Genomic DNA, 13,951 nt, shown 5'->3' on the forward strand with positions numbered 1-13,951 from the left:
ACAACACCAACCATTCTGGTACTTCTAAGTAAACTTTAATCTGGTTAAATGCACTTTGTGTAGATGGAAATTTCAAAGAAACTGAACCGTTGTAGTGAGTTGACCTGCTCATATACTCATCGTATACCTGTATAGATGCAGAGCAAACTCACCCCAACTTTGAAAGTCCCAGTGAAGCTCAAGATAAAAGTCTCCCAGCTGGAAGAAAAACGAAGAAGAATTACAATATGATTAGCAATCAAAATATACCAGAGAGAGTAAACGGGTGGAACAGTACATAAACATCTCTGTATCAAACATAGATTTTCTCGAATGAGTTTAGGATCCAATATGTAGTTCAAATGCTCTGAAATTACACAGCTGGCCCACCTAATCCAAGGGTACTACTGACCGGAAACAAAAACCCTCCAGTGACGCAATATGAATGATTGCGCATCTCTGAGGAGATATAATCCCCTGGAGTCAGGAGAAAAACTATCGGGGACATCTACGCCTGCTTCGTCACAAGAGTTACAGTTATGAATTCTCGTTGTCTAACACACGACAGGCTCCAAGGCCTCAAGCGGATCTTTATATCCCTTTCATCTCCTTCCTCTTATCGCTCCCCTCGGGGAGTCACAGTTAACCTGGCTGTGGCCTATGCCCAGAGCACCAGATGTTTATGCCCACAGAGAACCCTCAATAACATCATGCCGGCTGCAGCACTGCAATGCTCCCCGAAGCCCAGACTGTCAACTGTGTGTGTACATGTGTGTGTATGTGTGTGGAGTGGAAAGCATCTGCCTTCCCCGGTGTCATGCCATCCAGGGAGGTTTGTGAGAATGTCACCGCTCCTGCAGGTTGACCCTCCCTCCCTCCACCCCCGGGGCCCATGTTGCTGTCTGTTTGCATATTCCTTGAGCGTAGGCCTGGGGGAATGCTTACTGCATGCCGAGGGCTGTGCTATGGTGCCGCTTTGTTGTGATGACCATAGATAGTGTGTGACTGAGTGACTGAGAGAGGTATCTGTATGTATGTGTCTGTGTGCGTGCCGGAGAGTGGCATTTCTGACTGGGAGGACTCTGCTGGCAGGATGTGGAGTGAGTACACAGCCTGCCCCGCAGCGCATTGGATCATGCTTCATTTTGGGAGAGGAGTAAGATAGGGAGGGGAGAGGTGGAGAGGGTAGAGACGAGGTGGGAATACACAATATATCAGCCTTCATATCGGTTTCAGATATGAGGGATCAGGGATATGAAACTAGAGGAAGGAGGGAGAGAGAAAGAGAGAATGTACCGTACCTCTTTGAGGGCATTCAGTAGCTTTGGCCTCTTGTCCTCCACACTCTCTCTGGACTGCTGTTTGAGCTTCCTTAGCAGCGCTGTGACTGACAGAGAGAAGAGAGGAGGGAGGGAGGGAGGGGTGAGACCACAACAACTACATACAGTAACATCAAGCATCATTACTGGAATCTCTACACTCTTAGGAAAAAAGGTATGGTAAGGGTACAGTATTGTTCTTGGGGGTACACAAAATGGAAAATGCACATAATGTACCTTCCGATGTACACATGGTTAATATATACACTAGATGACTGACAGGGGGTGCTGCTTTGAAGCCACCGCAAATCCATCTTGGTACTCCCCCATCATTGTAAAACATATTTTGTAAGCTAGAGAAACACATTTAAAATGTTTAATTGAAATACTGTAGAATTCCGTTCATTCCTATGGAGAACTGCTTCTTCTGAGGAGTGCCTATATGGCCAACCGGTGGCTTCAAAGGCTCTTATTGGCCAATAGATAGCATTAGCAAAGGTTTATAGACATCATTGCACAATACTGTTTGGTACCTTTAAGGGTGTGGATAATGTAGTATAATGGTATATGTTTGTACCCAATTTTGTAAATATAAATGTACAACCATCACAATCTCATACCTCTTCATTATCATATTTCCCAGCATGCCCTATTGCAGGTAGATTTTTAAAAAATTGTTTGTTTCAATATGTGTGTTTTTGCATATACATTGATTAATTGATCTTATGCTACACAAAGATAAATAACATACATCTTTCTAAACTAATACAATCTGTTAGTAGTTGGATTTATTGCACCTATTACTGAGATTGTTGTTCCCATTTAGATAGTTTAGGTGGTCTCATTTATCAACTTTCCCTACCTTGGCAATCATTCTAAGTACAGGTTGCATAAGCAGTGGGAGTACACTGCGGCGTCCGTCAGGGCTGTCCGTTATCTCCTCTTCTGTTCGTGGCCTGTATTGAACCACTGGCACAGGTCTTGAGAAGGGACCAAGGGATCAGTGGGGTGGGTATCCCGGGAGTGGGGGGATGACCGCCAAGTGCGTCTTTTACATGGACGACGTCAACATTTTATGTACCGACCTTTTATCCATCGACAGGACTCTGGACAGGACTGACTGGTACGGACGAGCCTCTGGGGCGAGACAGAGGCCCAATTCTTCGGACCGTGGGCAGACCCAGACTTGACCAGACTACCTCTGACAGTTAAACGGACGGACATAAGGGTACTGGGGGTAAAGTTTGACCGGGGGGAGGAGGGAGCGGTAATTGAAGCGGAATCCTGGGGACTGTAAGACAGAGACTGGGTTTTTGGGGACTACGACAGCTGACTTTTGAGGGCAAGGTTTTAATCATTAAAGCTGTGATTTTACCTGTGCTTTTATTAATCAGTTCTGTTTTTATCCCCCCTCGAAGGAGTATTTTAGACCTGGAGCGAATGCTTTTTTACTTCCTGTGGGGGGGCAAGTGGGAGAGGCTGAGGAGGGAGGTGGTCAAGAGGCCCAGGTCCAGGGGGGGGAAGGCTTGCCTGACCTCTACTTGTTCCTGGGCAGCCGCTACACAGCGTTACATCTGACTCTTGCCACCTCCCCGGTCAACAATAAGACCCAGGCCCTCGCACGGTTCTGGCTGGGATCTTACCTCAGGACTCTGAGGCTGATCCCAGTCGACCTGCGAGCCCCAGTCTCTTTCCTGCTACCCCCGCACTACGCCCAGCTCCAGAAGTTTTTAAGACATTTTAAACTGGAAAAAGAAACAGTCACGGTCTTAACAAAACACCGCTCTCTTCTCTCTCTTGTGCAGGATCGGGAACCAGTATGTCCAGTGCGCGGGCTCGCTATAGGTGAGCCCACAACGGTTTGGCGCAACGTGGCCCATCCTGCTCTCCTGAATCGGCATCGGGACCTGTCCTGGATGGTCGCCCACGAGATCCTCCCGGTCAGGGCCGTTATGCACTCACGGGGCATGGCGAGGACATCCGCGTGCCCCCAACCAGGCTGCGGCCAAGAAGAGTCGGTGAGGCACATGCTCTGGGAGTGCAGAGCCGCCAGGGACCTGTGGAAGGAAGCAGGGCCCTGATCTCCTCGTGTCTGCCAGCAGGGGAGGACCTAACACCTCAGCTCGTGCTGTACGGGGTGGGCCGAAGGCCCTTTCCATTGAAGACCTTCACCAAGCTCTGGCCCACCCTCACGTGCCTGAAGGAAGCACTGTGGTCCTCCCGTAACCTGCTGGTAGCGAAAAACGTAGAGACCACCCCCCAGGCAGTGGCCATGGTAGCCACGGAAGCCCTGGGGTGGTACGAAAGGAAGGGGGCCTCGACCCCAGGTGAAGGGTCCCCCACAACACCCTAGGTCCCGGCGGCCACGGCCTGACAGCGCTGCGGCGCCTAGGGCGATGCGCCTAGGGGAGGGATCTCCTCTGGGCCCCGAAGGACGGGACGATGATCTATTCAAGGGAGCAGGATGAGGTGAGCGTGATAAAGACTCACCCCGCTCCTGTACAAGGGACTGAAGACAGCTTTTTAACAAAGTGGCTTTTTAACATGTTTTTCATGTCTAAAAATGTTTTACCTTTGTTAGATCATTAGTACACATTTTAAATGGCTTTTACAGATTTGATGTTTTTTTACAAAGAAAGTAATTTTATTCATGGTTGTTTTCATTGGTTTTAACAACATGTACTTTTTAACAAATTTAAATGTAAACGCTCAAATGCTGTGTTTTATGCTTTGTTGCCGTTTTTATGTGTATAAATGATGTAAAAAATGTATGACCTGTTTTTAAAGAACGGGGCTCCGGGCAGCCGAGCGGAAATGGAGGAAAACTCGCCTCCCTGCGGACCTGGCATCCTTTCACTCCCTCCTCTCTACATTTTCCTCTTCTGTCTCTGCTGCTAAAGCCACTTTCTACCACTCTAAATTCCAAGCATCTGCCTCTAACCCTAGGAAGCTCTTTGCCACCTTCTCCTCCCTCCTGAATCCTCCTCCCCCTCCCCCCCCTCCTCCCTCTCTGCAGATGACTTCGTCAACCATTTTGAAAAGAAGGTCGACGACATCCGATCCTCGTTTGCTAAGTCAAACGACACCGCTGGTTCTGCTCACACTGCCCTACCCTGTGCTCTGACCTCTTTCTCCCTCTCTCTCCAGATGAAATCTCGCGTCTTGTGACGGCCGGCCGCCCAACAACCTGCCCGCTTGACCCTATCCCCTCCTCTCTTCTCCAGACCATTTCCGGAGACCTTCTCCCTTACCTCACCTCGCTCATCAACTCATCCCTGACCGCTGGCTACGTCCCTTCCGTCTTCAAGAGAGCGAGAGTTGCACCCCTTCTGAAAAAACCTACACTCGATCCCTCCGATGTCAACAACTACAGACCAGTATCCCTTCTTTCTTTTCTCTCCAAAACTCTTGAACGTGCCGTCCTTGGCCAGCTCTCCCGCTATCTCTCTCAGAATGACCTTCTTGATCCAAATCAGTCAGGTTTCAAGACTAGTCATTCAACTGAGACTGCTCTTCTCTGTATCACGGAGGCGCTCCGCACTGCTAAAGCTAACTCTCTCTCCTCTGCTCTCATCCTTCTAGACCTATCGGCTGCCTTCGATACTGTGAACCATCAGATCCTCCTCTCCACCCTCTCCGAGTTGGGCATCTCCGGCGCGGCCCACGCTTGGATTGCGTCCTACCTGACAGGTCGCTCCTACCAGGTGGCGTGGCGAGAATCTGTCTCCTCACCACGCGCTCTCACCACTGGTGTCCCCCAGGTCTCTGTTCTAGGCCCTCTCCTATTCTCGCTATACACCAAGTCACTTGGCTCTGTCATAACCTCACATGGTCTCTCCTATCATTGCTATGCAGACGACACACAATTAATCTTCTCCTTTCCCCCTTCTGATGACCAGGTGGCGAATCGCATCTCTGCATGTCTGGCAGACATATCAGTGTGGATGACGGATCACCACCTCAAGCTGAACCTCGGCAAGACGGAGCTGCTCTTCCTCCCAGGGAAGGACTGCCCGTTCCATGATCTCGCCATCACGGTTGACAACTCCATTGTGTCCTCCTCCCAGAGCGCTAAGAACCTTGGCGTGATCCTGGACAACACCCTGTCGTTCTCAACTAACATCAAGGCGGTGGCCCGTTCCTGTATGTTCATGCTCTACAACATCCGCAGAGTACGACCCTGCCTCACACAGGAAGCGGCGCAGGTCCTAATCCAGGCACTTGTCATCTCCCGTCTGGATTACTGCAACTCGCTGTTGGCTGGGCTCCCTGCCTGTGCCATTAAACCCCTACAACTCATCCAGAACGCCGCAGACCGTCTGGTGTTCAACCTTCCCAAGTTCTCTCACGTCACCCCGCTCCTCCGCTCTCTCCACTGGCTTCCAGTTGAAGCTCGCATCCGCTACAAGACCATGGTGCTTGCCTACGGAGCTGTGAGGGGAACGGCACCTCAGTACCTCCAGGCTCTGATCAGGCCCTACACCCAAACAAGGGCACTGCGTTCATCCACCTCTGGCCTGCTCGCCTCCCTACCACTGAGGAAGTACAGTTCCCGCTCAGCCCAGTCAAAACTGTTCGCTGCTCTGGCCCCCCAATGGTGGAACAAACTCCCTCACGACGCCAGGACAGCGGAGTCAATCACCACCTTCCGGAGACACCTGAAACCCCACCTCTTTAAGGAATACCTAGGATAGGATAAAGTAATCCTTCTCACCCCCCCTCCCCCTTAAAAGATTTAGATGCACTATTGTAAAGTGGCTGTTCCACTGGATGTCATAAGGTGAATGCACCAATTTGTAAGTCGCTCTGGATAAGAGCGTCTGCTAAATGACTTAAATGTAAATGTTAAATGTTAAAGGAATTGTGCAAATAAAACTTTTCCAAAAGAAAAAAATTATTAAAAGTAGCTGGCAGCCGCTACACAGCGTTACATCTGACTCTTGCCACCTCCCCGGTCAACAACAAGACTCAGGCCCTCGCACGGTTCTGGCTGGGATCTTACCTCAGGACTCTGAGGCTGATCCCAGTCGACCTGCGAGCCCCAGTCTCTTTCCTGCTACCCCCGCACTACGCCCAGCTCCAGAAGTTTTTAAGACATTTTAAACTGGAAAAAGAAACAGTCACGGTCTTAACAAAACACCGCTCTCTTCTCTCTCTTGTGCAGGATCGGGAACCAGTATGTCCAGTACGCGGGCTCGCTATAGGTGAGCCCACAACGGTTTGGCGCAACGTGGCCCATCCTGCTCTCCTGAATCGGCATCGGTACCTGTCCTGGATGGTCGCCCACGAGATCCTCCCGGTCAGGGCCGTTATGCACTCACGGGGCATGGCGAGGACATCCGCGTGCCCCCGACCAGGCTGCGGCCAAGAAGAGTCGGTGAGGCACATGCTCTGGGAGTGCAGAGCCGCCAGAGACCTGTGGAAGGAAGCAGGCCCCCTGATCACCTCGTGTCTGCCAGCAGGGGAGGACCTAACACCTCAGCTCGTGCTGTATGAGGTGGGCCGAAGGCCCATTCCATCGAAGACCTTCACCAAGCTCTGGCCCACCCTCACGTGCCTGAAGGAAGCACTGTGGTCCTCCCATAACCTGCTGGTAGCGAAAAACGTATAGACCACCCCCCAGGCAGTGGCCATGGTAGCCACGGAAGCCCTGGGGTGGTACAGAAGGAAGGGGTCCTCGACCCCAGGCGAAGGGTCCCCCACAACACCCTAGGTCCCGGCGGCCATGGCCTGACAGCGCTGCGGCGCCTAGGGGAGGGATCTCCTCTGGGCCCCGAAGGACGGGACGATCTATTCAGAAGAGCAGGATGAGGTGAGCTTGATAAAGACTCACCCCGCTCCTGTACAAGGGACTGAAGACAGCCTTTTAACAAAGTGGCTTTTTAACATGTTTTTCACGTCTTAAAAATGTTTTACCTTTGTTAGATCATTAGTACACATTTTAAATGGCTTTTACAGATTTGATGTTTTTACAAGGAAAGTACTTTTATTCATGGTTGTTTTCATTGGTTTTAAAAACATGTACTTAACTAATTTAAATGTAACGTTCAAATGCTGTGTTTTATGCTTTGTTGCCGTTTTTATGTGTATAAATGATGTAAAAAATGTATGAGCTGTTTTTAAAGGAATTGTGCCAATAAAACTTTTCCAAAATAAAAAAATGATTAAAAGTAGCTCTGGCCCACCCTCACGTGCCTGAAGGAAGCACTGTGGTCCTCCCGTAACCTGCTGGTAGCGAAAAACGTATAGACCACCCCCCAGGCAGTGGCCATGGTAGCCACGGAAGCCCTGGGGTGGTACAGAAGGAAGGGGTCCTTGACCCCAGGCGAAGGGTCCCCCACAACACCCTAGGTCCCGGCGGCTACGGCCTGACAGCGCTGCGGCGCCTAGGGGAGGGATCTCCTCTGGGCCCCGAAGGACGGGACGATGATCTATTCAGAAGAGCAGGATGAGGTGAGCTTGATAAAGACTCACCCCGCTCCTGTACAAGGGACTGAAGACAGCCTTTTAACAAAGTGGCTTTTTAACATGTTTTTCACGTCTTAAAAATGTTTTACCTTTGTTAGATCATTAGTACCCATTTTAAATGGCTTTTACAGATTTGATGTTTTTACAAGGAAAGTACTTTTATTCATGGTTGTTTTCATTGGTTTTAACAACATGTACTTTTTAACAAATTTAAATGTAACCTTCAAATGCTGTGTTTTATGCTTTGTTGCCGTTTTTATGTGTATAAATGATGTAAAAAATGTATGAGCTGTTTTTTAAAGGAATTGTGCCAATAAAACTTTTCCAAAAGAAAAAAATATTAAAAGTAGGATTTACTGTACAAGCCAGCATAATGTTACTTGCTCGATGTGACCTGCAAATCAGGAGTTTCAGACCACTGTGTTGGGGTAAAAACTAGGCTGTCAAAGTAGTAGCTTATGATATACAGTGGGGTCTGAAATGATAGACACCCTTGATAAAGATGAGCAAAAATGACTGTATAAAATAAATAATTCAAATACTGAGCTATATTGTATATGGAAATTGTATGGGGAAATGATATTATTTTATGCTAGTACAATTGCTCAGACAAAGATTTTGTGTTAAAAAAATCTCAAATAGGTAGGATTCAAAATGATTGACAAACCTATTTTCAATACTTTTCATTACCTCACCTTGTGAGGATAACGGCACTGCGCCTTTTTCTTGAATGTTTTATGAGTTTGAGAAAACATTGAGAGAGATCTTAGACCATTCCTCCATACAGAATCCTTCCAGATCCTTGATGTCCTTCGTCTGCTCTTATCGACCACCCTCGTCAATTCAAACCACGTTTTCAATGGGGTTCAAGTCCAGATACTGAGATGGCCATTGCAAAATTATGATTTTGCAACCAATTAATTTCTTTGTGGATTTTGATGTGTGCTTGGGGTTACTGTCTTGCTGGAAGATCCACTTGCGGCCAAGTTTCAGCCTCCTGGCAGAGGCAACCAGGTTTTTGGGCTAAAATGTCCTGTTACCAGGTAAAGTTCATGATGCTGTTGACCTTAACAAAGGGTCTCAGGACTAGTGTAAGCAAAATAAAGATCAACCACAAATATTTTACAGAAGGTATGGGTTTATTTTCGGTAAATGCATCTTGATGGAAGAAATAAATGAAAGAGTATAATTTCGATAATAAAATATTCACTTTGGCACTCACTTGGTTTAGGCTACAGGACTGAAAGCCTTTGAATGCAACAACCAACTAGCATACGCAGTCATGGATGGTATTGGTAACTCAATTCACTTGAAAGGCACCCTGGGAAACATGCAAACAAGTTTTACACCCTACAGTGTTAAAACAACATCCAAAAACCTTTTTAGAGATACATTTCTGCCACTTAAAGGGAACAAACGGCTTTCTCACGGCGGTGGTCCCCTAAAAAGGCAATTTTTGACCTTTTCCAAAGGTCAGCTTTGTACCTGTACTATCTTGTCCCCTAAGGTACACTATTGGCTCTTTTAAGGTACGGACTGCAAGGGTACAATTACGTACCTATAACTAAAAGGTACAAAGGACTAAAGGGTACCACTACAGTAAGTAGTTTGTACCCCTTTAAGAACAAATCTAAACCTTTATTTCTGAGAGTGTAGGTAAAAGTAATCAAGATAAAGTATCCAATCAACAGCATTGCCTATTGCTAAACAGAGGACCACATTTCACCATGCAAACCCCACCTTATACTTTACGTGTGGAAGCTTAGTTGAGATGACTGAATCATTTGGCCGCCGGGTTACTAAATATCACATCATGCAAAACTTGATCACACAGTAGAGTATTCTACAATATTAAAGCACATACAGGACTGTCGGTGAATTTCAATAATGGGAGAGGCTCGCCTAGCGTGGTGAGACTGGTATTTCTAGTTCCTGAGGTACACTATGTTGGCTTCCCGTGGTGAAATGGCATAACAGGACCCCGCCCTCTACACCGCCGCTAGGATCACATATTTACCAGGAAGTTCAAAGAGGGGAAGCGTCTGGGAGTAAACAACAAAGTTGACCGTTAATGAGATATGTCTGTAAGCGCTGACGGCCCAGCTTTCCTGACTGGCTGCCTAATACGAGCTCGCTTGTTTTCAAACAAATAAGACCGAGCTGAAACAGACACGGCTGACTAACGTTTACCCAGGTTTTTTTGAGAGAGGTGGGAACAACAGCTAATTGCAGTTTTGGAGGTGCCGGGGGAATAAACGACAATGGGGTGATCCGCCTGTAATATGCTTTTAGAAGAAAACACAGCATTTCATTACATCAAAACAACAAATCTGTAATACAAGGTATGGAATTATGACTGATTGTCACAGATCAATCCTAGTGTTTGATATGGTCACTTCAAATGCAGGGGCTGAAGTAGGCCTAACCTACTGTAGCTATTCAATCATACAGGATGTTTTCCTATCACACATACATGCACAATACATCCCACAATAATGAGCTAACTGTAGGCCTACACTGGTACCCTTAATCCTGTGTACCCCCCAGTCCACGAACCCAAAGAGGCACACAAAGGGAGCTGGGACCTTGGTGCTGCTAATGAAACTAGGCCAAGGAGGACCAGGCTGGGGCCAAACACACACACACACAAATACACAAACAAGCGCTGGGCTCCACTTCTTACACACGCTGGGCTATGTTTTGGTGTTTTGGGGGCCAGGCGTCTCTCTCCCTCTCAGGCCTGGCTGTCTAATGAGATTTGACAGCCTCCTGATCCTTATCACCCATCGGCGGGGGAGACCAGAGGGGGAGAGGAGGGAGGACTAACTCACCATCTGCCCACGGACCACCCACCATATACGGGTGGCCCATCCACCGGACCTCCCCTCGCTACTTAGACTTGGGCCTATTCACCCTCATTCACACATCATGGCTATTTTGCTGCCATAACTTTCAGAAAGTGGTCTGAGGCACATACAGTGCATTCTGAAAGTATTCAGACCCCTTGACTTTTTCCACATTTTGTTACTTTACAGCATTATTCTAAAATGTATTAAATAGCTTTTTTCCATCATCAATCTACACACCCTACCCCATAATAACAAAGCAAAAACATGTTTTTAGACATTTTTGCAAATGTATTAAAAAACTAAACTGATATATTACATTGACATAAGTATTAAGACCCTTTACTCAGTACTTTGTTAAAGCACCTTTGGCAGCGATTACAGCCTTGCGTCTTCTTAGGTATGAGTCTACAAGCTTGGCACACTTGTATTTGGCGAGTTTCTCCCATTCTTCTCTGCAGACCCTCTCAAGCTCTGTCAGGTTGGAGAAGGAGCGTAGCTGTACAGCTATTTTCAGGTCTCTCCAGAGATGTTCAATTGGGTTCAAGTCCGGGCTCTGGCTGGGTCACTCAGGGACATTCAAAGACTTGTCTCGAAGCCACTCCTGCGTTGTCTTGGCTGTGTGCTTAGGGTTGTTGTCCTGTTGGAAGGTGAACCTTCACCCCAGAAACCTGGCACCATCCCTACGGTGAAGCATGGTGTTGGCAGCATCATGTTTTTCAGTGGCAGGACCAGTCAAGATCAAGGGAACGATGAACGGAGCAAAGCACAGAGAGATCCTGGATGAAAACCTGCTCCAGAGCGCTCAGGATCTCTCTGTGCTTTGCTCTGTTCATCGTTCCCTTGATCTTGACTGGTCCTGCCACTGAAAAACATGATGCTGCCAACACCATGCTTCACCGTAGGGATGGTGCCAGGTTTCTTCCAGACGTGACACTCAGCACTCAGGACAAAGAGTTCAATCTTGGTTTCATCAGACCATGTTTCTCAAAATATAAATTTGCAAAAATGTCTAAAATCCTGTTTTAGCTTTGTCATTATGGGATATTGCGTGAAGACTGATGATTAAAAAAAAGTATTTAATCAATTTTAGAATAAGGCTGTGACATAACAAAATGTGGAACAAGTCAAGGGGTCTGAATACTTTCCGAAGGCACTGTAGATGTAATAGAAGCAATAGAATAGCAACATGTCCTGTCTGAAAGGGGTCTGGAGTGTTAATAATATTAAATCATGTATAATTCATGCAAAATAATCACCCACATAACCAAGACATGAAACAGGCAAAAGACCTGAGGCAACCCCCACTGGTGAAAAATGTACTACAGCTACCAGCCAGCTTCCGAGTAGCAGAGATAGGACAGTAAATATTGACACAGTGTAGGCAGCACCAGGCTTCACTGCGGGCCAAGGGCCTACTCATTATTGGTTACACAACTGCTAAAATGACAGCTAGCTAGATTACCTCCCAGACCAAGCTAAGCTAGCAGTCAGTCACAGACAGAGCAGGCCAAGGCAGGCCAGGGTGCTCCAGTTTTCCAATTCAGCTGCCACATCAGAGGCTATGGGACAAATCCCTTCCATCTCTACTGGGCTTTGATGGATAAAGTCCCCTGTTAGTCTCATCAAAGCACCCAGCAGGGCACCCAGCAGGGCACTGGACAGTAAAAGCCCTATAGACAATTAGCCACCATAGACCCCCACCCCGGGGACCAGAGGCTGCTTTTGAACTATTTCATAGGCTACATGGCGATTGATGTGAGCACAATGTGAGTCATTAACTAACGACTTTCATGCAATTATCATGAGCGAGAACATTATGTTTAGTTAATTATAGATTTTTTTCACTTATTAGCAGGACTAACGGGGCATTTGAAATCAGCAAGGGGGGCACAATTAATTTGAGGACATAGGCTACAAGATAGATAGGGTAATTAACCTATTACAAACAGCCTATGGGAATGCGGCCGTTCACACAGCTGTCTTACCAAAATAATGCTAACTAAATGCTGAAGGTAGTTATGATGAAATATGATGAAACATACCGATACATGGCTATAGCCATGAGCATCATTTGAGTTCCTGCATTGGAATTAGATTGAATTCGGCGTACATCACACTATACCACAATAAACATAAAATGTCCAATGCTGAGACCATTTAGGGCTTTTGAAGAGACAGGTTGGCGCTAAATCTGTATCTCGGCTTGGTTGTATCAGCACCATGGAAAGGGTGTAGTACTGCCTACTCTACTGCCTATAGGCAGGGTGTAGTACTGTCTACTAGAGGTCGACCGATTAATCGGATGGACACACAGATGGACATACTTCTCACCCTGGACCAGGCCCTGATCCCTGAGACTCGGAGGAGGAAAAGACGATGTACAACACTCCGTTCTATTGGTGAACATACAATCACTGGAGAACAAACTGGACAAGCTCCGTTCAAGACTATCCTTTCAGGCCTCCCGGGTGGCGCAGTGGTCTAAGGCATCGCAGTGCTAGCTGAATCAGGCCTTCAGGCCTTCATGGTCGAATTGCTGCAAAGAAACCACTACTAAAGGACAGCAATAAGAAGAAGAGACTTGCTTGGGCCAAGAAACACAAGCAATGGACATTAGACCGGTGAAAATCTGTCCTTTGGTCTGATGAGTCTAAATTTGAAATGTTTGGTTCTAACCTCCGTGTCTTTGTGAGATGCAGAGTAGGCGAACAGATTTTTCCTAATTTTTCCTTTATTTAACTAGGCAAGTCAGTTAAGAACAAATTTTTATTTTCAATGACGGCCTAGGAACAATGGGTTAACTGCCTGTTCAGGGGCAGAACGACAGATTTGTACCTTGTCAGCTCTGGGATTTGAACTTGCAATCTTCCGGTTACTAGTCCAACGCTCTAACCACTAGGCTACCCTGCCGCCCCATGAACTCCGCATCTGTGGTTCCCACAGTGAAGCATGGAGGAGGAGGTGTGCCACCATATTCCAGAACTGAGAAGAATTAAACGTCAAGCTACCAGGATCCCATTATCCTCCAGTGCCACCATATTCCAGAACTGAGAAGAATTAAACGTCAAGCTACCAGGATCCCATTATCCTCCAGTGCCACCATATTCCAGAACTGAGAAGAATTAAACGTCAAGCTACCAGGAACCCATTATCCTCCAGTGCCACCATATTCCAGAACTGAGAAGAATTAAACGTCAAGCTACCAGGATCCCATTATCCTCCAGTGCCACCATATTCCAGAACTGAGAAGAATTAAACGTCAAGCTACCAGGATCCCATTATCCTCCAGTGCCACCATATTCCAGAACTGAGAAGAATTAAACGTCAAGCTACCAG

General features: G+C 47.1%; 1 protein-coding gene across 3 annotated transcripts in view; it reads right to left on the bottom strand.

The window, feature by feature from the left end:
* The window catches only part of LOC115108209 (ankyrin repeat domain-containing protein 13C-like), an 87,114-nt gene that overhangs the window by 13,238 nt on the left and 59,925 nt on the right, over window positions 1-13,951 (bottom strand). For all 3 annotated transcript variants that reach the window (XM_065008978.1, XM_029632278.2, XM_029632279.2), the window contains 2 exons: window positions 1,281-1,366; window positions 153-198 (listed from right to left, as the gene is read on the bottom strand). In XM_065008978.1, the coding sequence (XP_064865050.1) occupies window positions 153-198; window positions 1,281-1,366 (132 nt within the window). The remainder of the gene's footprint in view (window positions 1-152; window positions 199-1,280; window positions 1,367-13,951) is intronic.

Source organism: Oncorhynchus nerka, linkage group LG24 (assembly GCF_034236695.1).
Source record: "Oncorhynchus nerka isolate Pitt River linkage group LG24, Oner_Uvic_2.0, whole genome shotgun sequence".
NCBI lineage: Eukaryota > Metazoa > Chordata > Actinopteri > Salmoniformes > Salmonidae > Oncorhynchus > Oncorhynchus nerka.